This window comes from Pseudoliparis swirei, chromosome 24 (genome assembly GCF_029220125.1).
Source record: "Pseudoliparis swirei isolate HS2019 ecotype Mariana Trench chromosome 24, NWPU_hadal_v1, whole genome shotgun sequence".
In the NCBI taxonomy this organism is placed as follows: domain Eukaryota; kingdom Metazoa; phylum Chordata; class Actinopteri; order Perciformes; family Liparidae; genus Pseudoliparis; species Pseudoliparis swirei.
In genome coordinates, this window is record NC_079411.1 from 16,316,108 (window position 1) to 16,340,216 (window position 24,109).

A 24,109-nucleotide genomic window follows, 5' to 3' on the forward strand; every position below is an offset into this window, starting at 1 on the left:
TTACAAAGTAAGTAATGAAGAATAAATGAACTATTTGTTGGTAAGTGCTCATAAATTCCCAGTGTGACCGTCGGACTTCTTTTCCACTGTTGGGTAATGGCCTTGTATCCTAAGAATGAGAACAGTGCCACTGTCTTTTGTCTGATTTAATGTGACAGGTATTCTAGGAATCCTTCCATCGCGCTGCATCGTCGACCTGCATGTGTACATGTGTGCGTCCCCCTACCAGAGCTCTGATGTTGGGATTGGCCTTCTTGTCCAGCAGGAGCTTGGTGACTCGGTAGTGGCCGCAGTGAGCCGCGACGTGCAGCGCTGTGAGGTAGTCCAGTGTGACGTCATCGACCGGGGCCTTGTGCTGCAGCAGGAACTTCAAGCACTCGACGTGGTCTCCCTGGGCCGACATGTGCAGCGGCGACAGTCCGTTCTGTGCGAGGCGGACAGCGACGGGTCGATTCGAGGGGTCAAAAGGTTAGCAGCAAAAGGCGGAGAAAAACGCAGACAAAATATAGAAGTGCTTTTTAAGTTAAATATTTCTGAAAGCCTGATGTTTTTTCCAGTTGCAGCACAACCGTACCCTGGAGCAAAACATTACACATTTGTTTGGTTGTAGGAAACATTGTGGCTGATCAATATGCATATGCTACCTTGGTTCTGGCTAAGATGGGAGCTCCTCTATCCAGCAGAATCTCCAGTGCTGGGTCGTGGCCACTTCTGGCTGCACAGTGCAGGGGGGTCAGCCCGTCCTGCGTGGCAATCACACATGCACAGACAAAGACTCAAACCCGGTAATATAAATATGAATATAATACCAAAATGGAATTGACAAACGGTTGGTAGATTCTAGTAAAAGTAAAGTTCACCCTGAAATCACAACCACATATTCTCTCTCTTACCTGTAGATCTATTTATCCCCTGTAGAGTTTGACAATGGGACTATGACAGTCGGCTTGAGATGCTCAAAGGGCCAAAAATACATTTAAACAAACATTGTCTTTCACTCCAAAACTAGGCAACTCACGCCGAAACAATCTAGATCGATAAATAGCACTACAGGTACAAGGGAACACATGTGCACTGTCCCTTTAAGCAGTCATGAAGTAGAGGCTATAAGAGCTAATGTCCAGGCTGTAAAAAAGGCGTCTCACCCTGGTTTTGGCATCTATCTGACCCCCTCGGTCCAACAGCAGGGCCACCATGTTGGTGTTGCCTCTCTTGGAGGCCACATGGAGAGGCGTTATCCCATTCTGAAAGGGCAGACGAGGGGGTAAAAAAGGAAAACAGAAATATTTATATTCGTGCACAGTAAGAATATTTAAATCCCATTCCAGTTTCCTAAAATCCATCTTAAAAATTGTTTGCATGGTGTTATTATGCTTGCTTCTGAGTAGAGTATCAAACAGTGACATCACAAACTACCCAGCTGCATCTAACTTCGTGGACCAATCTCAAGAATGCAAACTCTGACAGGCCAGAAAGGTAGAAATGCTGCTGATAATGGCTGAGCTTAAAAGGGAAAGTTCCGTGGTACATGTTAAACACACTGCTCTGCAAGTCTTCAGGTGAAAACACACAAGTCAAGTTTTAGGAGACAGCAGCAGTAACAATGTTTTGATTTGTTTAAATGGGATCAATACCCTGGCCATGAAGTCCACAGCGGCCCCTCTGTTCAGCAGTAGGGTGGAGACGTTCACGTTGCCATAGTGAGCCGCGATGTGCAGAGGGGTGAACCCACTCTGTTTGAGACAACAAAGAGAGAGAGAGGGCGGGAGAGAGAGAGTGAGTGGGAAAGGGAAAGGAAAACAGGTCCAAAAAAAAAGAAAGGAAGAAAATGCAAGCAGGTGAGGAAAAAAAGTAAGAGTTGCAAAAGATGAGCTTAGTAAGATGAAACGACATGAAAAGACAGAACGAATTTTTAAAAACATGAAAACAGATTGGATTTTTTTCTGTGGCTTTTACCAGAAAGAAACCGACTTCTACTGATGCCTCATGCTGAAAAAAAGAAATCTACACACATTTGGTGAAGAAAGGAGCATAACATAATACCCCAAAATAGCACAGGCAATACATAATGCATGCATGCATGCAACAAACTGCAATTATACCATGCTTACTAACCAAAACATGTGGTGAAATAAAATCAAAGCACTTTTTAAATACCAAAACCACAAACTAAACTAAAAAACAAAAAGCAACTACACACTATGTGTATCTGCTTGGATGGACAAATGGACATTTACATATGAGTCATATATTTATATATATATTAATAAAACTCAATATCTACAGTATACAGTTAAGTGGGTTCACTCCTTACCTTCCCATTCTGATAGTCATCGTGCAATTTAATTAATAAGAAACAGAGTTAACTGAAAGATCAACAATTTGTGTTTCAGAGAGTAAAAACAATGTGATCAATGTGCTGTTAGGTACACATGCTGCAGGTACACAGAAAAAGCAGTGAATGAAATGTGATCTGTCAAGTGTTTCGTTCGAGTATCGAAATCTCTAACGTTAATACATTTTAAATACATAAGATTCAGCATTCCGAAAAATAAATAAATAAAATCAATACATAATTTAAATGCAGTAAACATTCGCTGGGGATCTGTTAATACAACACAATGTATTTCGCTGTCAGCCATGCAGGAGTTTGTGGTACAGCATGCATTCGTATGAAATGATATCATTCTGTCATGCAGGGCATCTTCAGTTACACGAGGGAAAGATCCGGAAAAAGGAGCTGAAAGATGGTCAGGAAAAGTGACAAACACAGGGAATTAAATGAAGAGGCGATAGAATCTGTATACCTCCGTGGTTCTATTGATCATCATCTGGTTGGGATGCGTAGAGAGAGAGGGGGGGGGGGGGGGCAGGGGGGTGTAGGGTTGTTAGGGAAAGGGGTTTATCACAAGAATCAAATGCAGGGTGAGTTCATTAGGTCACACAAACGGAAAAGAAAAAAGATGTGGAGGCAAACAACAAAGCCCTCTGAGGGAGCCTCTGACCATTAACATGATCGTATTTTATATACGTCAGGCAAAAAATAAAGAAATCTATAAAATAAATAAAACTGTCGACATGAAAAATCACCCATTCGGTCCGATGCATTAGAATCACACACTTCCTGTTTCCATCTCCAGTGTTTTGTAATTGCATTCTCCCCCTGCTCCCTGTTCCAATCCTTCCCTCATCCATCCCATCTTGGGACTCCTCCTCCACCATTTCTCCCAACCCCTCCCCTCCCTCTGTCGGCTCCACCACACCCCACCCCACCCGCCCAACCCCGCCCCGCCCCTCACTTTAGACTGGACATCGGCGTTGTGGTCGTTCTGGAGCAGCAGCGCCGCCGACTTGGTGTCGTCTTTGCGGGCGGCGATGTGCAGCGCCGGCAGGCGGACTTTGCCCTTGGTGTCGTGCTCCAGCAGCAGGGAGACCACTGAGTTGTGGCCCTGCTGGAGGGCGATGGCCAGCGGAGTGAAGCCGTCCTAGGGTAAGTGAAGGAGAACAAGCAAGACGAAGAGAAAAAAAAGTGAGTACAATCAATTGAGAGAAAAAGCAAAAGCAAAACAGGGACGTCCGTACCTCCGTTGCAATGCTTTGGTTCCCATCATTTTCCAACATGTATCGCACCGCCTCCAGGTGATTCTCCTGGGCGGCCATGTAGAGCGGCGTGAAGCCATTCTGTGGAGGGAAACGCACACAGACCGCTCTTACACTTGCGTAATAATGCACGATCATATGCCGCACGATCATATCCTGCACGATCATTGTCGTAGGAAACAATGTAACAGATGTTTCTCTCTCCTGAAATGCTTAGAAGATTAACCTGACTGTGGGGTCATGGGAAAGGGTCACGGACAATGACCTAGGGTCTCATTCCTGGACAGGTCAAACACAATCGGTCACTCAGTAGAGGAGGTGCAGACCGGAGAGGAAACAGATGGACTTTGGGATGTGGATTTTCTGAAGTCGTATAAAGGATGTGGTCTTGCACTGAGAAGACAGCAGTTATTTCTGACGGTCTTGAGAGAAGGCTCAGGGATTCTGCTCCATTCAGCTGAATGTTTTCATGACTTGTTTGTATTTAGCGCTTGGTTGATTACTTGTAAACTTGTTACTATAATAAAGTGTTATGGGGCATGTGTTGGAACCAGTTCATTTATATACGTTATGTGCTCTCTAGCAACACCTAGTGGCGTTTGTAGATAGCTGCACTAGGTAGATTACACAGAGTAACCGGAAGTGACATTCAGGAAGTCCGCTTTTGGTCCACGAGCTCACGGAGTTACAATCTGTTGACAATCTGCGCAATCCACGCCTTAAGGTCCACTAAATCGGCTTCATCCGTGAGTTATACCCAGTTACCATTTATATTAACATGTTTACGTTAATATGTCTTTGTTTTGAATCCAGTTTTGGTTATTATTAGTTAATGGTCAAACACTTAATGATGTACAATTGTATTTACAAAAGCATGTGTTTTGTGCTCTTTTTCAGTTTTACAAATTATTACATTTTCCTGCATTAAATCTGCCAAACACTACAACTGTCTGTTCCTTGGAGAATACGGTGCTGGATAATGTATTGTGAAGCTGGCTGTTTTGCTGAAGAACACATTTAAACAACAACCTTTAGCGAGAACAGTACAGGGCAACCATGCTTAAACTACTTTTGATTTCTCACAAGGTAAAGGAACACTAATTTCCACCACAATCATATCCTGCACGATCATATGCCGCACGGTCACATGCTGCAGGGTTTTGGTTGGTGCGGTGCACATTTTCCAATGCAACACTTCTCACTTGTGACTGAAAGTTGACGTCGGCTCCTCTCTTCACCAGTAGTTGGACTACTTCACTTTGTCCAGCCAGTGAGGCGATATGGAGGGCAGTGTTTCCTTTCTGCAGAGAGAGAGAGAGAGAGACAGAGAAAGAGAGACAGAGAGAGAGAGAGAGAGAGAGAGGAAAAAAATACAGGGTTGATGCCATCCTGGGAGTGTGCATCCTATGTGGGTATCAAGGCCTTACAGCTGCTCAAAAGAGGTGCAAACATGATCTGATACACATTTGCGAACACACATCCGTTTTTATTTGTTTAAATTCTTACTGACTGATTAATACCAAAGGACACATTCATGTCAATCCAAGGACTTGGGCAGCGGGGTGTCAGATTATTTTGCAGCCGTTTACTGCTGCTGTCGTTGTTGAGCCGGACGCATTAGACATCCGCGGAGTCACCGCCTGCCGAGCAGCTTCCCCCTCACGCTCGCTCTCATCCCGCTACGTCCTTCGAAATCCAGTGGATGCACTGGGACCGATTCTAAATGCTGTCATAGCGTTGACGCTAATGAATGAAAGTGTATGAAAGTGTTCCAAGAATGCAACGTAACTTTATCCCTCTTAAATCACCTTCAGGCCCATCGCCGCCCTTGAGAATCGAGTTTCACCAGAGAGGCAGGGATTTATGTGGAACTGGCGCACATTCATCTCCCTCTTTTCTGCATGTGCCACCCAGCGAGCACTATCATCCCGTTCCCCCCCCCCCCCCCCCATGGAGGGGCTAAAGATCTCACTGCGATCCGTTCGTTTCCGCGAACCTTAAGGATCGTTAATGCGACCTCGACGTGTACCTTGGTGGGAGAGTTGACGGCCGCTCCTCTCTCCAACAGCTCCTCCACTAAGTCCATGTGTCCCTCCTTCGCCGCCAGATGCAGCGCGTTCAGGCCGTTCTGGAGAGGAAAACAACGTCAGGCTTTCCAGGGAACAAACGGGGCCGGATACGTTTGTGGAGCCTGCATGGTGTAAAGTCTTGGAGGTGTGGAGTTACACCGTGGAGCAATGTTACATGCAGTGGGAACAACACAAGGATCAAAACAAAATATGATATGCACCCTAAAATCTAAAAAAGTAAGTAAATAATTGTGGAAGGATTTGCACACAAAAAAGAAAAAAAGATGATTTTTATAAAATACTTTACAACATCCAGACATTTAAACACCAGACTGGTGAATGGACTTTTCTAGTCTTCCGGCTTTTCACACTGTCATCATTCACCCGCTCACACCCTGATGGCAGAGGCTACCACGCAAGGAGCCACCTGCCCATCGGGTCCTGAATCCAACATTCACACCCAGACACAGTCTGCAGGAGCAATTTGGGCGGACAGCTGTCTCATGACACACAGACTCTCGGCGCCGGGGGATCAAACCGTGTGATTGAAGGACAGCTGATCCACAGCCGCCCAGACAAGTACTCTGGAGGTAGAATCAATTAGAGGAAATACGGCGGATTTAAAATGTTCCCCCCTCAAGGCAGTTTTACTGCCAGCATCGCATCCAAAGGCCTCTCCGATCCATCAGGACCTGAGGGATACGCTAGGCAGTGGCGGAGGAGGAGGAGAAGGAGGAGAACGTAAACGTTTCACAACAAGTGGTCGCAACACAGTTGACGTACACACACACACACACACACACACACACAGAGAGAGAGAAGGATGATTCACCTCGTACTCGTCTTCGTCCATCCTGCACCGTGTCTCTCTGAAACTCTCTGAGTATCTTAAACGGTGACCTCGTTTTGAAGTTCTAGTTCCCTGTTCTCTCTCTGTCTCATTTTCTTTCTTGTCAGTTCCCTTCCAAACTCTTTCTATTTCTTTCTTTTGCCTTTTAAAATGGTGCTTTAAGCTGGATTTAGAAGTGATGGAGCTCCAACCATCACTCTTCCTCCTTCCTCTAGCACCCCACGCCCCCCTCCCAACCCACTCCCCAGGGTTTAGATCCAAGCTTCTGGTTCTGTCTGGCTCCTTCTCCCCGCCTTGCACACTCTATCAGATGGCTTACGGAGAAGAACTGTGCCTCCTGGCTCTGAACACTCTTCACTGATGTCTTCAGGAGTCCTTATGTTGCTTACACCTCTATCATTGCCTTCTTCCCTCCCTCGCGCGCGCACAGCACGCATGCACGCACACAAATATGTTAACACTCGCCCTCTTAGTTGCCAAATGCCAAACAGCCAAAGGGGGTGTCATGTTTCTGCACAGTCACAGAGGCTATATATGTAGAACACAACACACATACATACACACGAACAAGGATCAAATTTAGAAGCTGCTGAAAATGTCAACCTTTCAAACATAAAAAATAAAAAGTGGGCATTCATAAGAGGCCAAAGCATGATCACGTGTGACTCTGTCATGTCTTTAAAAGGTCAAGAATGAGAGCCATATGTCCTAATGCAAAAAGTTCATAAACAACGGACATAAAACTTGTTTATCCTTGTACTTCCATATCTCGATACAGCCTGTTTTCTGGTAATTCAATAAGTAAATAGTTTATATGAATTAAACAATTTTGTTGTCAAAATGTATTTATTTTTTGTTCAACTCCTGTGTTGATTAAATGTTTTTTATAAATAAAACTACAAACTATAAATAAATGTTTTCATTCAATTAAGAATTGTATTACAAAATGAACAGTTTCAAGGGAAATTACAGAGACATACATATATATATATTTCTTGCGATACATGGACTATGTAAAATAACAGCCCATTTGTGGTATCACTATCAATCTTTCAGTTTTTAGTTTGTTTTTCCAAATAATAAGTGTATCGTTGATTCACAATTTACAATTACCTGCCATATTGTTGTATTTTATGAAGCAGAAACAGCAAAGAAGATATTTAACCATTTCTGCTTTTTAAAAACTAACATTGAGTCAATCATCAGCGGATCGATTGACTGCCTAATCCTTTCTGCACTACCGTGAACATCATCGTCACCATCGTCTCAGTCACCAGGAGATGGGCGTGGTCGCACCGAGCTGGAGATGCTCACCATTCTCTCCCATCGAGAAACATTCATTGGGTTTGTGAGGTCACGATGCCAACACTTCTAATGTCATCGCCCCAGTAAATCATAAATCAACAGGCAAGGGATGAAACTACCTCCTAATGTCAGACTAGAACCTCTTTGTTTGGTTTGAACATTCACTCCTGAAATATTGGACTCGTAAGAATGATGCAATCTTATTATCGAGCCTCAATCCCGTCCCCGACCAGCAAAGCCCACAGCGGACTCTCTGATACACTCCGCCCCATGTCGCACGAGCTGATCCAAATCTCCTTTCCCTCTGAGCTGCAAACGAAAGCTTCATTTAGCTAATGGACGTCCAGCCCGACGCAGTGATCCCCGGCAGTTTGTGGTGCTTCCTGGCACGAGGGACGCCGCTGAGACCCATCCAACGCAGATTAACATTCACGTCCCTTTGACCTCTGACCTTTGATATAAACACACGTGGTAATAACGTACATTTGGTTGTGTTATAGGCCAAAATGACAGGGGGGAGGGGGGAATAATGTAAATGCATTCAGATTAAATGAGTAATATCACTCACCGAGGATTAGCATTCTGGTAGATTAGAGGGGGAAGTCTTTCATTGTGAGGGCATTGAAATGAACCTGTCCGCAGGCACCAACACGGGCACCACAATGGAACGTTTTGTGCGCCCAAGGAAAAAAGCGAGGGCTTAAGCTATCTGTAAAGAAAGTGTTTTATTCATCCCACTACACTCAGTCTCATGGAGTGTGCCTCTTCCTCTTCCTTGGACAGCCCCTCTGGCCCTTGGCGCCGGGCTCTGGCCTTCGCCACTCTGTTACTGCTGCTCTCCAGGATCTGATTCTTTAGTTTGCAACGAACACGTCGCGGCACTCAGGATTCCTGACTGGCGTTGCTGCGTCTCCCGCAGACGTCTTAAGTAACGCCATCAATGTTATTACTTCTGCTACTACGAATTTTATAGATACATTTCCTGGATCGTATCCGATGACATTACAGAAAATAACAATGCTGATAAAAAATTATTAAACTTCAAACGTCTCTCCATTCTTAAGATCCCCAATATGCATAAGGCCGACAGCCGGACCCTCAAGAGACCCTTTCCAGTCTGCTGTTGACATGTCCGGCAATAGCCGTGTACCATCTTGCATTCATATAGCAACGAGCCCCTTTCTCTTTTGGAATTCCAACAGCTTTCATCCTCCATAAACGTCAACCTTCCCATTTTTGTCAGTCCAGTAATTCCTACTTGTTATTCTTTATCTTCTTTCTTTTAACTTAACACCCTCATAGTTTGGGGATTGATGGATATGTCATATATCAGCTATATACACAAGCGGGAGATAACTGAGTGAGTGAGAGGATCCCAGACCACCTCCTCTACTGCCGCCTGGCTGGCTCTGTTAAATCCATCAAGGAGAGGAGGAGTGAACATGTTGATCTGGGGCATTTCCATCATGTAAAAGGTTGACCCAATTTTGACTAGTTAGGGAGTATATTAAAAACATTTTGGAACAGGAGGTATTATGTTTTATATTATACAATACTTTTGTGATCATCACGCCCCGAAACAAGAATCCAGATGGAAACCATTTAAATTGCCAGGGACATAATTTAGATCAAGAAATAGCTTCAGACTTCAAATTGTATATCTCATCTAAGTTATCTGTCACTTTAGAAGAATATCATCTGCATTAAAAATTACTTTGTGTTCTCTTTCGCCCGGTGGACATCGATACCAAAGGCTCACCCACTTCTCACAGGAACCACCAAACAGCTCAAATATCGCAAATTCATGATTAATTATCATTTGGATTGTTAATTCCAGTTACGAGGCCGAACATTTCAAAAGATTGATATAATTTCATTAGGGCTCTTCTCATCAGGCACTCGACTTGCAATGCTGACGAACTAATACAGATTATGAGTGCTTATCCACTGCCATGAGTTTGAGCCACTCGTTTCCTTGGGAGCGATGTTGCTGCTAATCACATGAGACCTTTGAGTCATCAACTGGGCCTCCTACGATACCTCAGGTGGTTGTGGAAATGTGTATCTCCTTACAAATATCATTACAGTTCAAATGGAATCAAATCTAAGGGCACCTGCGTGAACGCAACACAGCGTGGTGCATTCAAAACGTCTCCTCGGCTGCCAGCAACACAAAAAGGATCAAACAAACCGTCAACCATGCCTCCAGGAGGAATACAAGGACTGGAATTTACATTCATGTGACGTAAATTAGAATGTGAAACAAGGAAACTAGTTCGTGAATATGTGCCCCGTCATTTTTTTAATTTAACGGCAAGTCGAGTGACGAGTTAATCGAGGAAATTTAGCGGCAGTAACTGAGCCGAGTGGTATTTATCTCCCCAGTACATTATGTCTCCTATATTACAGCATAGTGGCCACTCTCTGTCTCTCAGAAACACACACACACACACACACACACACACACACACACACAGACACACAGACAGACCGACGCACAAAGTGAGAGCATCACTGGGATATATATGAAAATGTCACCCGCATTTTTGGGCACTTGCAAAGGGCTCCAATGTGATCATCTGACAGATACAATGAAGGGCAAGGCTCTCCTGTTGCAGGGAGGGAGTGTGTGTGTGTGTGTTAGAAAGAGAGAGAGAGAGCGAGAGAGAGAGAGAGAGACTGTGGGTGTGTGGGTGTGTAGAATCACAGCCCCAACTATTTAGGGCTTTCCTCTTGATACACAACACAAAACCCCTGGTGCCCATGACAACAAATGGGTGGGCAGTTGCCACTTCCTTACAACCAATTACAGCCCAGTGAATAAATGAGACACAACATGAGGAGACTCACGTAGGCACTACCCCCGTGCTCCTTTAAGCTACCTTGTGACTCCTGTGTAAATCACAGTGACATAGACAAGGCGGGGGAGGGGCAAGGAGGGGGCAGCTGGACAGAGATCTAGGCGGAAGTATTTTGCACCCTCCCAAATCCCCCACTCTTCTGAGGAATCTGGGTGAGGGGGGGTGGGGGTGAGAGCAGCTGTCAGAGGGACATAGACTCGTCAATTCCAGCTGAGCTTGGAGGGAAAAGAGGGTGTGGTGCCAGGGAACAGGGGGGAGGGATGGTAGATGCAAGGGGTTGATATGCTCCTGAGTGGGCGGCGGCCTGGCAGGTTTTAGGAATCGGCCGTGTGGCGCCACCGTGACACAGCAGAGTGAGGGTTCGATTCAGACGGTTTTGAAAGCTCGTTGGCGCACGCCGTACATTGCTAGCAATATTCCGAACACAGTAAAAAGATACGTTTAGTGGAATTGTATACTTCCCGACAAATTATTGGAAAAAAACTTAAAATAAGACAAATTTATGTAAACCTGCTTTTCCTTTGACACAAATACCAACATCTGGCTGACAAGATGGAGACTACAATTGATGACAAGTCTAGACGGGCTAAGTCCTTAAGTCAAAAGGCTTAAGACGAAATCTTCCCGTGACCTTTTGACCCTTTATTGTTCTCCAATGTGTTTTATTGCACAACAGTGTGAGTGACCGGGGAATAAATGGAACAGAAACAGCCTCAAAGTTTCCTTACCTGGTTACAGGTGCTGATGTCGACTCCATTTTTCAGGAAGTCGAGGACTTTGTCGATGTTCCCCGCTCTGGCCGCCCGCAGGAAGCTGGTGTTACTGTCAGACTGGAGGGATGGACAGAAAAGAGGGGATGATAAGAATGCAAATGTTTTTTAGTGATTTAGTTTTCATTGATTTGTGTTTACTTCTAATAGTTTCTGGGGGAGGTGGAATGTATGAAGGTCACAGTGAAGGTTAGATCAGAACAGAGTGAGGTCAGACCATATTAGAATGGCCTATTATAGGAAAACTAATCGATATATACACTTTTTTTCACCCAGCACCGAGAAAAGATTCTTAAAAACATTTCTACAGATCATGTGGAGATTTCCAATCTAAATACAGATCTTTCACTTCATTATTGGCAAGTGATGGTGTTCACCCTGCACGTTCTATTTAAGTACACATCTGCATTAAAAAGAAATTCTGAAACTCAATTTAGTCAGTCTGTGGAGCAGATGGATGTTGTCAATGATAACGAGGGTTCAGAGAGTGTTTTTGAATTTATGGAAGTAAGGCTTCCTGCTTCTATCATAAAATGTCTGAGTAGGCGATTCTAAATGTCACTGCCACACATAGGCTGCACAAGCAGCTGCAAAACAAGCACACACACACACACACTGTTATGCTGCATGTGTATCTACCAACAGTATCTTAAGTTTTACACTGATCGATTATACATATATATATATATATATATATATATAATGTTAAAAATAAATATTACTGTTGAAATAAGGGTTACATAGAATACAGGTTACATAAAAAACTATAAAATGAAAATAAGCCAATATCAGTCAATAATATAAGTATGCTGGGACATAATGGCTCGAAATAAAAATAGGATTCATTATAAATTAATCTGGAGGTTATGTATTTTGAATAATCAATTATTTGTCTGGAAAAATGCACATCTATACAGTCATCAAATACAGACATAGAAAAAATATTATATTGTATATATTATTACGTATTACTTTTCTGTTGATTGATCAATATTGACCAATAATGAACAATTATAAAGATACTTGACAAAATGTATGGATGGATATTGAAGTGCACAAGTGTGACACTGCTCTTGTAAAGGACTCCTGCATTTGAAAGAGTGTTTAAAAAGGTTTTAATCACTTTTTAGTGGCGTTAAGTCTGCAACATGTCAATCAATCACAACTGGGTGTTAACGTGTGAGGTAAACACAATCTAACTCCTAATCACAAATCAGGGCTGAAGCCCCGCCCCTATCAAGGGTTAATCTTCTCACGTGTGGTTGTCACCCCGCGCACGCATGCACGCACGCAGCAGCAGAGTGATTACTACAATATGCTTCGTTAAACACGTCCCCAATAACACAGAAGACGCTCCACCTCTTACCAGCGAATCATCCTCAGAGTCGGCGGCTCCGTCGCCGTCAGCGCTGCGCTTTAAATCGATGACGCTCCCAGCGGTCCTTAAAGTTTTATCTGATCCACAGACATGACATGTTGCTGCGTTGCCCATGGTTACCATCCGAATCAGACGATAACTCCAGAGCGATAGCTAAAAGCTGCAGCCTTCCTTCACTCAGTGTCCGGTGTCCGACGGGCCAGTCCTCCCAGTTTCTCACTGTGTCCTGAGGTTAAAAGCCTTTGCAGCACACTTCCCCTGACGATCCGACGCATCAATCTTGCAACACATTAAATGACCTTCTGTCAGATCTCAGTGAGTTTCCTATCACCTGTCGCTCTTCCCTCCAATTCTCTTTATCCCTCGCCCATGCAGCATAAGAGGCTCCTCAGTCTTGGATCCCTCTGTCAAGGCCCAGTCATGTCTACTATTCCTCTAGCTCTCCCTGAATCCTTGCTGCCTCTCCCACCTTGGCTATTTTTACCTTCCCAGACCCTTTTCTCCAGTGGAGACCACAACCCCTTTGCTGCAAGTACCCAGGGTTGTGGTGCATGACAGCTGGGTTGGAGCCGAAGGCCGCATGCTGTGTGTGTGTGTGTGTGTGTGTGTGTGTGGAGTAAGGAGTGCCGGAAGTTGATCCTGAAACACAGGACCCCGAGAAATGTACACAGTAATCTGAAAACATTGTTCATCATGAGAAGAATATAACAGTCTGCTGTGTAGCCATGCCCGATACTTGTTTGTGCTTTGGAAGACGTTATGATCGCAAATGCACATCATCACAGACTTGCAAACACAAATGTTTTTCCTAACAGTCCGTACATATGCATTTTATCGTCACGTCACGTCTGCTTTCGCAGTCTCGTTGGTCACTCCTGCCAAGATAACGCACACACACACGCATGGGATTGGGTTGATTGAGAACCAGCTGTAATCTCTGTGTCTGTAGAGGATTTGACCGGCCATAGGTCAACGATTAGTTGTCTATCCGACTGCCGTCAGTTACAGTTGTTCGTTGGATCGCTTGCGTGAATATCCGTTAAAGACGTTTAAACAACGTTCTGCGTGTTTTTGAGCATAGAACTGCTCCCGCCTCATGATTTCTTGAAAAAAAACGTTGCTGTCTTTCAAATGCATTTTACCGCTTCGAGGAGCACAAGCCGAGTGGCAGAGTCCCGTTACATAAGACGGAAAGCAGATATCTTGATGGACTAGGAAACTCACACCGAAACGATCGAGATTGATGAATAGCACGACAAAGAAGAGGGGAAATATGTAGTTTTTGATTTGGGGTTGAACTGTCCCTTTATTGTTTGAGGCACAGTATTGAGTGTAGGTCACACAGCATCCAAGGCAATCACTTTACTTGTGTGCATAAAACATACGTAACATACCCTCTCCTCTCAAAATATTTCCCCAAAAGGTCTCTCCATGCGACCTCCCATCTGAGCGTGAGCCTTTTCTCACATCTGTCATCTGCTCCAGCATCATCCATCTCCCTCACCGTGAACGGTAAACCATCGCACATCTGTGCAACCCCCCCACCTCACCCTCTCTCCCACACAATGCCCGGCCATCATCGCTTATCTTAAACCCACAAGAGCGTGTGTGGTTGAAATAAATAAAAAATTAAGAAGCGAGCGTAACGCGACACAAACCCGTAATCCAGATTTTGTCCGAGGGTTTTTACCTCCCGCCTTCGCTCAGCTTTCTCCTGATGCCGTCTCCTCCTCTCCCGGGCTTTCTGCAGAGCTCTGTATTCGGGATTGTCCTCGAGCTCGCGGCCTTTCTTCAGGTGGGCCGCAGCGTGGGCCATGACGTCCCCTTTCTATACCGATTTCTCTCTCTCAAAAGAAAACCTGTTTTATATGTCCTTCACAAACACTAAGAACCGCACGTACACAAATAAACTGTGTTTTACCGAATGGACATTTTAAGTTAAAAACATTTAAATTACATTTAAAAAAGTTCATTTTGCTACCGGTGTTCCAAATGATTCCAAGAAATCCTTCTTGATTGAAAAAAAAAGTAAAGATCCCTAAGATCACGAGTTGGCTCCGGAAATGATGCCATTCAGTATTTATTTTCTCTTCGGAGAAACATCAGGAGGACAATCAGCCCTTTGTCCCTCTACTTCAATCAGGGAAGCAGCTGATGGATCTCCATCACAAAAAATATAAATAAAAGAAAATCAACCATTTAGATTCATGTGCGCAAAATATGAGGGAGGAGATGATGACTGAAAAGAGTTGCTGAATAATGAGAGTCAGACTCATCAGCTTACTCCCTACATGTCCCACACACACACACACACACACACACACTGGAAATGACCCAGTCCAGATGTAAATGAAAACCCTACTCCGTGTGAACAGATGTGGCTTCAAAGCGTGTTGGTGTGTGTGTGTGTTTGTGTGAGCATGTGCATGTGCATGTACATTCATGTGAGTGTAAATGTGTGTATGTGAGCTACAGTTACAGGAAAGTGTTGTTGTGTGTGTGTAACAGGGGTTTAGGGAGGCTGCATGCCAAAAAGCCAGCTGACCGCCACAGCTACTCTCCCGCTATAAAAATGCACTGTATCCTGAGGAAAGGTCAATGGGTGAGGAGGGGGAGGGGCTGGATTAGGGAGGTAGAGCGGGAGAAAACATTGGAAATGAGGTGAGTATTACTGTAAAGCATTGTTGCTGAACACTGTGTCATCCAGTGTTGGTGGCCTACAGTAGTAGTGTCAGAAATAGTAACCCCCCCCCCCCTCCTTGGATTTGAGGGACACTGAGATAAATGGGATAAAAGCATTTTGTTTGACTTGCAGAATGTCAGAAATGAAATCAAATGTGTCTGCTATTTGCAAAGGTTCAACCAATTTGTGATATTAGTTGTTTTATAAAAAGGTGCTGAATACGAGATTGGGGTTATTTCTCTAAATAGACCATCATTTACTAAATGAACATCATGATGTTGTGAAAAAACTAGAGATTGAGACTATGAACTCATGTTGTTTACTGAGGGAACAAATCAAGAGAGAAGTGGAGTAATTTTCCCAAAGACTTCTTTTCAACCAGACTTCTTTTTTGGCCAGTAGAGAGAATGCAAGTTTTAAGACACTTCCGCATCGGCCTCACTTGGCAGAACCAGAGGTTGAGTGCAGAGCAGTGGCCTCGAGCTGCCCAGTGGGGCACGCTCACATGCACTGAAAGCCCGGCTATGTTAACAAAACAAGGAGAAGCTCTAATAGCAGCTCACACACAGAGGAGGAGAAGGACTCCTCCACCATATCTTTACATGATCGCCGTTTGCTGCTGAATCCCTTAGATATAGCAGCTTGTTACTTCCCCGTCTTCTTCTAGTGATTTCACAGAAAAGGTTGGAGGCTAAACATTTTGGGGATGTTTTCAAGGATTTGTGAAACGAGGACGACTGAAGACACCGATGGCCTTAACTGTGTGTCACAGTGAACCCGCCTAGCTGTTGTTACTAGAACAGATTTAAATAGGAGTTTGATTTCTACAAAAATATATATATGTTCTTTAGATGAACAGAGTACAAGGGAAATTAAGGAATGTGGGGGTATAAAGATATACAAGATGATCAATCCATCAAAGAAAAAAGCAGAGCGTCTATTTGTTATGCTGCACTGGGGAGGGGAAAGTGGGTCGGTCTGAATCTCAACTGCACCGCACCGACGGTACTGCTGTGTCATGGAATAGGATTTGACATTGTGTGCATGTGTGTGTGTGTGTGGGTGTGCCCACCACCAGCAGACGAGTGGGTGTCAAGGTGTCCTCTCTGTCAGTGCAGCTAATGTCAGGAGTTTGACATTTCAGCACCAGGGACAGGGGCACTATCTCACGCCTCTATTTCTGTTCACACGTATTTGATGCGTTTTCACTGGTTTAAATTCAACAACAATCACAACACCAGTCTGCGAGTGAATGGGACGGATCTGCTGAATCACTCCACACTAAGAACGCCGTCTAACAGCCCTCTTTTCTGGTCACAGCCACCGGCTTCCATGATGGTTCAGTTCCAACTGTGTCTGAGGCCGTGCTCTGCTCCTCTAGCACCCTCTGCTGGTGGAACGGAGAATATGGCAAAGGAGCTCTGATTGAACTCAATAGATATAGGAAAAGTAATATATAACGGTAATATGTTGGTGATAACTGTAAAAATTAAAAAAAGCTAACAGAAGGAAATACTTTCTACTTCTGATTTCTTTGGATCATTATTCTATGCAACTGACATTTAGACCAAAGATCTTCAGATCTACTTATTCCTTTTCCAGGATAGTTAATCAATTTAAAAATATTCTGAATATTAAATTAAGTTTTTTTTAATTGCGTATAGTATATTTAAATACATAGAATTAATTAAACGATTCCCCTTTTGTTCTTCTTTTAGAACTAGGACCACCTCACAACCAAGCACAGCACATCTTGTGCTTTAAAAGGTGAGCCAAAGTGTGACTGCTAAAATAAAATGATCACAACAGAGTCTTGAAAAGACTTGGATTATCTTTACTATATGTCCATTAATACATTTTTTTATTTGTCTTTTTGTGCTTCATATCTTACTTCCTACACAAATGATTGTCTATGTCCGAAATATATAACTTGTCAACTATTTCAAAGTCCTTAAAAAAATGTAATAAATCCCCCATAGTATAAACGTCCCGATGCATGCAGATCTACTCCTTGAAAAGTAACAACTGCTGTACACTGTACCTGGAGTTTCAGCGACACCAGACACAATCTATACACTTATTGATCTGCATGTTAGTTGAGACTGAAACTGTGTTCTTCCAGTAAATGTTGTTATCGCTGTGCGTGTGTGTGTTTCTGTGCGTGTATGTGTGCACACATTATGGCTTTATAAATACTATTCTACTAACTTTTCAGTGTATAAATGCATCAGCAACGGCTGATCAATGACCTGCATTGATCCCTTTCATCACTCAAGCAAGGTAATACACATTAGGAGAATGCATTATACCATTGTGTCTGTGTATGTGTGTGTGTGTGTGTGTGTGTGTGTGCGTGTGCGTGTGCGTGCGTGTCCATTTAGGAGTCCGATTACATTGAGAGGGCGCTCCGACGGGAGCTCATGTGGGCTCCTGTTTCTATTGTCTTAGTGGACCTCGTTCACAGGGGAGGGGTTAATAGTCTGCTTTTCATTTTTATAGATCCAAAAGGCTTTTAAACCTCCCATTAGGACTCCGTGACAGACTGATGTGGGAGATGCGGATCTCTGCCCATGCTCACGTGCTTCAGCCTGAGACTGGACGTCTGCCGCAGGTTTGGGGTCTGTGCGTGTGTGTGTGTGTTTGTGTGCGGGCGCACTATCATGTTTAATATATGCAAAGAAAAAAGAGATGCTTGCAGCCCGAGAAAAGGGACTTTTTCACAATGTTCACGTTCACTCTTTGTCTTTGGCATCTGATTTTCCCACAACACATTAAGCGTGTTCTGTATTCAGTGCTCGCTCTGAACTTTCCAATGTGATTTACTGCGATGGACTGCCCATTTGCTCGTATGGGCGACTTTATTGCACTTCATACCCTTCGTGAACTTAAATGAACCAATGGCTGCCCGCGTGGGAGGAAAGCATTAATCGATTCACCGGAACATAATTAGCTGCAATGGAAAGTACATCGTTTGCACTAAATGAGCTCAAACATACACATCCAGTGGTGTGTTTCCCTCTACCTCAGGGCAAGGCCACTGCACGCACACGAGAAGTGAGCAAGAGAGGGCTTTTGGGGGCAAATGTAGAATTTGTTCCGTTTATTGCCGTTGAGCCTGACAGGTGGAAGGTTGGTTGGGTTGATGATTTCTTGTATGCACTTATTATTGTGGAAACAATTGTGTTTTTTATAGGGCTGTGAAACGATTAAAATTTTTAATCGGGTTAATCACAGGTTTTTGTGGATTAATCATGATTAATCACATATTACCGATATTCTCGGTATATTTTGTGAGAACATAGAGATTTATGACAAAAGACGGATATATACATTTATACATTCTTCTATACAATGGTGCTGCAACTCAGCAGTTATTTAGCAGTTTTCTTCCATATGGAACATTAATACATCTTCATCCTAAACAGAATGTTTAACCCTCCTGTTACCTTTCGGGTCAATTTGACCCCATTCAATGTTTAATGTCGGTGTTCTTTGGGGTCAATTTGACCCCAGGCTGTTTTTCACTGTGTCAAACATATCAGAAATATCAACTTTTTTATTTATTTAAAGGGCTATTTAGGTAGTCAACAAACAAACATAAAGTACCTCACACTTAAACTTGGGAAGCAATATTAATTCTAATAATTTTCTGGAGGTTTTAATTGCTGGGGTCAAATTGACCCCGAGGGTAAAATATGTTAGTAAATGTAAAGGTAACAGGAGGGTTAAACAGAACATTTTTCTCTTGTTTGTCAACCATTAACTCCACCATGATACAATCTAAAGGCCTCTAGTCTTCCTCTAGCAGCTGCTGAGGCAAACTGACTGTGTGGGTTTTCTTCATGAACTGGGCCGTGATGAAAGGGACCGCGGGGACAAGTGACTTTTTTTTTGCTCGGTCCCGATGCGCGCGCACGGAGCTCTGTGGCGCGCCAGACGGAGATCGATAAGTGTTAACGCAACGCGAAGAGACAGAAATGACATGCTGCTGTGGAGATACGATCAACAACAGACGTTTAGTTTAATAAAAGAACAAAGACGTGCTCTAGAGAACATGTCAGGGGGCGGGCCAATCTTTTTAATGTCATGCGATCTACCGACACTACGCCGCGATCGACTGGCAGGTCGCGATCGACGTGTTGAGACCCTGATCTACAGGAAGTAAAAGTCGTAACAAGGTTTCCGGAGGTGAACCTGCGGAAGGATCATTACCGATGAACAGACCGTCTGCATGAGAGCGGACAGAGTTCAGATTGAAGTGGTGGATTGGAAGCTCATTTTGCAAGTGACTTTTTTTTCGTCCCGACGACCAACAACAGACGGATTGGAAGCTCATTCTGCGCATGCGTTAAATGCGTTAAAAATAAATAACTAGTTAAACCTGTAACTGAGTTAACGCGTTATTTTTCACAGCACTAGTTTTTTATGATATCACGGATCCATTAGCTATTTAAAATGTTCATGTGGTGTCGAGTTAATGCTGATGTGGCAATCTCAAAGATTTTTTGAAAACTAAAGAAATGTGCTGCAATATTGATGTATTTTGCAATATTAATAACTTCAACCTCAACGTTAATATGGCCAAAGTGTTAACCAGAACATTCAACAACGGCACATTATGACAAAATAAGATTGCTGAACCGATGTTCCAACTCCTCTCTGTGCTCCTGGGAGCCACTGCCTTGTTTTTTTCACTGGTATTTCACTTGTTGTTGTTGTTGTTGTTGTTTCTGATTCATCCACCAGCTAATGGAGCCATAGCGCTGACTCGTGGAGTTTGGCTAGTGGTGAGTGTCTGGCAGCAAATAATGCATCGGAGAGTTAATGCAGGAAGGGTCTGACTCATTTAGACTTCTAGAAGCCCGTGCATTTTTTATGACCACAATTTCCCAACCCCACTCTAAGAAAAGCTAGTTTGCATTAGAGCGTACTTCTGTTTGGTTTAGGTGACGCATTCGGCTTCTGGTAACCTGGTCAGTGAGTGTGTGAGTGGAACCGAAAGGTCTTCCTGGGAGTAATACAGTAAATCCAGAGTGCCTCCCCAAGAGCCACTGGGCGAGGGGGGGCTGGGGGGGAGAGGAGTACAGTGGGCGGGAAGGACAACACCAAGGAGACCCCAGATACCTCCCACGCTTTCATTTTCCATCGCTATGAACACGAGTGAGTCGCTGAGCAGGTTATTCTGAAGGTCACTAGGTGCCGGCCAAGAAAGCGCTCGCACAGGACCAAATAGTCCAGGCCTAAAGAACAGTCCTACATTTCAGGCTGTGCTTGGATCAAAAATATAACCGGTATTTTGTTAACATATACATGCTCGAAGGTGTATTTTGGAGCTTTGGAGGAAGCGTTGAGATGATGGTTTTCCCATTTGCCTCCTAAGCTTTGAGCTCCATGCTGATCACACAGCCACGAGAGCGTTGGTAGATATACTAACAGCGTTTTCCTTTCCCAAAGAAGAAGGTCAAAAAGGTCCCGGCCTGTTTTCAGCCTGTCAGTCAATAAATAAAAACTGCAGCTTCATAACAACCGACTGCACATCCAGGATCCATAAGGAATATATTTTTATATTTATGTATGCTCAAGACAAAAACAGGAAGTCTTTGGTGGCCAGCATACGCAGGCACACACACACACACACACACTGCTCATTGATTTTAAACTGCAGCTCAACCCATGCATCACTAACGTGAGAAAAGGAACACCGCAATGTTACTCCTGTCTGATGTCAAAACAAACTAATGTTCTTATTTTCTAAATCCAATTCTAATACAGAGAGATACTTTCCAGTTGAAGCAGTTCTTGATGCAAGAGGTGAGTTTATGCTTGGACGGCAGTTAAAAAGAAGCAATTTTGTTTACAACAAACCTGGAGGCTTCATGAATTTATTGACGGACAATCAATAGGATTTCAAATTGCTTTTTGCATCCAAAGTATCGACAGGGTATAAATATTGTTTTCGTCGATATTGGTGGTCGGCAAATGTCTTCCGTCTTGCTTTTGTAGAGACAGCAACGGGTCGACTTAAATGCCAAGTCATATTGCATCTTTTACTGCTCGAGAAAGGCCAGAACCATAAAGTACACGACGCACACAGATACGCTCTCCTGTTTCTCACAAAACCAAATCACACACAGAGACAAATCTAATGAAAGCAGGCGGTTAGGCATCCAGATCGGACCGCACCCGACGACTGGAGAGAGTGAGACGTCAAGGCGGGGCGGGGCGGAAGGAGAAAAGATGGGGAAAAAGCAGAAGAAGAAGAAGAAGAGACGCACTGATGGGACGTATAACCTTGATGCAGTCACACGACACCGCCTAGAGAGCAGGACGGCGGGAGGGGGAAGAGGGGAGTGGAGATGACCACGCCCTGCAGTAGGGAAGCACACACTACGAGCGGCCCCTCCATGGCAGACGGCAGCCCCCCATTAACTGATTGCTTTTTGTGCTACATTAGACCACAGCCTCCAACAACCCCCTGCTCTCTCCTCCTACACTTTGGGGACTCTACAAGGGTCTAGAAATGCAGGGTAAGCAGCATTACACGCTTCCTGCAACTGACGGCAGCTTCATGAAGCGCTGAAAACAGATCCCTGAATCCTCCTGTATCACATACACATCCTGTATCCTGTATGAGATGGTAGGACGTCAGCTCGCCACTCCTGTGAGTGAGATGAGAGAGAGAGAGGCCACGGGAAAATGACATGTTCCAGTCGGGCTGTCGTCCCTCTGCAGATGCTATCGATGTGGCGCTGATACCCTGGTATCAGTGTGTGTGTGTGTGGGTGTGTTACGGACTTCAGGATGAAGTGGGAAGTTTCTGAGGAAGCTTTTTTATTTACTGGAGCTCAGGAGCAGTGTATTAGGCCGTGGGATCCGATAGAGGCGCATTTCAGGATTTGAGTTCCCAACAGCACAACCAAAGAAATTAATATCGTATTGTTTGGGGTTTGGGACCTCCCGACCCCGAGCCACAGCCCCACCGCCCCCAAAGAAACAGGTTCACCCACTCTGACCTGGACCCGCCGTGGGATCCGATAGAGGCGCATTTCAGGATTTGAGTTCCCAACAGCACAACCAAAAGGAGCCTAAATTAATATCCGTCTGTTTGGGGACCTCCGGGACCGGAGCGGCCACAGCCCAGCCCCGGCTCAAACAGCACAGGTTCACCCCACCGACCCGCCCGCCCCTAACCCAGTGCGACCGCTGATCTCATCCAGCGTCACATGACAGCGGCCAGTGAGGCAGAAATGGATTTTGTCTCCGAGTTGAGAGGAGAGAGAGAGAAAGAGAGATAACCCGGCAGTAAATTAGTCAGAGAGACCGACATAGAACCACACTGTGAGAGACAGAGAGAGAGAGAGACTGATCCAGGATGAACATATCATTATTAGCATTCACACTTTTTCATTTAATTTGCAGCAAAAACATGATGACATGACAAAAGTAACCCAAATCCCGATTTTCTGACATGTTGTGATGTGTTTTTCTCCGTTGAAAAAACCCTCACTTGCTCAACTCAAACACGGTGAGAGGTGGTGGAGAGAGAGGGGGGGTGAGGAGAGAGGAAAGAGGAGAGGAAGAGGGAGGTTAAGGAGCTGACGAGAGCTGGAAAGCACATTCACATGAAGATGTTTGATCGGTGCTTATGAGAAGTCCATTGATCACCCGCCACGCCCTCCTCTCTCTCTCTCTCTCTGACGGGAAACACAGTTACAAGGGCGTGATGAATAATTAACGTTTAAATGCCTCCCACTGCCCTCAGTCCAAAAAAACAGCTGCTCTCTCGAGAGTGCGACTGGAAAAGGATGCATCTTAAGACACGATCCTCCCACGTCCTTCCTTCCCCGAGGACGCGATTCAATAATCTAGCTCGTGTTCATCACGTCCTGCAGCTGTGGGCAGTTAACGCAGTCAGCTCGATGAGTTACGTCCCCTCTCCGAAGGCTTTCTGCCTGGGTTCCTTTTGACGAACAGGCTTTCACCTTAACAAGAAAAAAGGCGAAACTATGGCAACTATGACTCATCGAGTGATGCAATCTCTGCCCTTCAAACATCCGTCAGGGTGCAATTGGGCAGTGTGGGAGATGGTGTCGGATTTATCTGGGCCGCCCCAACCAGTCATGAGGTGGATCACAGAGGGGCCAGGAAGGACAGAGTCGTGCGTCGTTTGTAGCCAAATATAGACGTGTTCATATTCCATATAGATAAAGGATCCGGGACAGGAATACCAATGCTTTTCTCAGCCACCCTATCACCATTACACAGGATGGAAAACCCATAGATAACATCACAAAACCTGTTGCTTGTGTATTGCATCAGAGGCGGTCGACAAGAGTGGCCCCTCTGTATTTGGAGGCCGAGAGTATCGCACCAAATATGGTCACTCGCTTGAGGTGGATTTACCCAAGTGGGACATTTCCGTGTCATATTCATCAGGGCAACTTTGTCTGCTGCAGTGTATGTAGGGCGCGGCTCAGAACAACAGAGAGACGATCGGAGCGGAAACGATTAGTTTATAAATCAATGCGTTTTTTCATAGTCATCTTCAAGAATCTGCTGGTTCCAGCTACTTAAATGTGAGGGTTTGCTGCTT

General features: G+C 44.5%; 2 protein-coding genes across 13 annotated transcripts in view; one reads left to right on the forward strand and one right to left on the reverse strand.

Moving 5' to 3' along the window:
- LOC130190326 (ankyrin-3-like) overlaps window positions 1-24,109 on the reverse strand; it is a 74,458-nt gene that overhangs the window by 45,406 nt on the left and 4,943 nt on the right. For 8 of the 9 annotated variants that reach the window (XM_056409665.1, XM_056409664.1, XM_056409663.1 and 5 more), the window contains exons 2-10: window positions 11,414-11,515; window positions 5,630-5,728; window positions 4,803-4,901; window positions 3,583-3,681; window positions 3,300-3,485; window positions 1,635-1,733; window positions 1,146-1,244; window positions 645-743; window positions 227-424 (exon numbers count right to left, since the gene is read on the reverse strand). In XM_056409665.1, coding sequence (XP_056265640.1) covers window positions 227-424; window positions 645-743; window positions 1,146-1,244; window positions 1,635-1,733; window positions 3,300-3,485; window positions 3,583-3,681; window positions 4,803-4,901; window positions 5,630-5,728; window positions 11,414-11,515 — 1,080 coding nt within the window. Of the gene's footprint in view, window positions 1-226; window positions 425-644; window positions 744-1,145; window positions 1,245-1,634; window positions 1,734-3,299; window positions 3,486-3,582; window positions 3,682-4,802; window positions 4,902-5,629; window positions 5,729-6,501; window positions 7,404-11,413; window positions 11,516-24,109 lie in introns of those variants that run through there. The other variant, XM_056409669.1, reaches the window with a different exon arrangement.
- Window positions 4,285-24,109, forward strand: part of ppp2r2ca (protein phosphatase 2, regulatory subunit B, gamma a) — a 57,973-nt gene continuing 38,148 nt past the window's right edge. Inside the window, exons 1-2 of one of the 4 annotated variants that reach the window (XM_056409675.1) lie at window positions 4,285-4,346; window positions 5,669-5,906. The gene's annotated coding sequence lies outside the window, so the exon portion shown is untranslated. Of the gene's footprint in view, window positions 4,347-5,414; window positions 5,907-24,109 lie in introns of all 4 variants that reach the window. The other 3 variants (XM_056409676.1, XM_056409674.1, XM_056409677.1) reach the window with 3 other exon arrangements.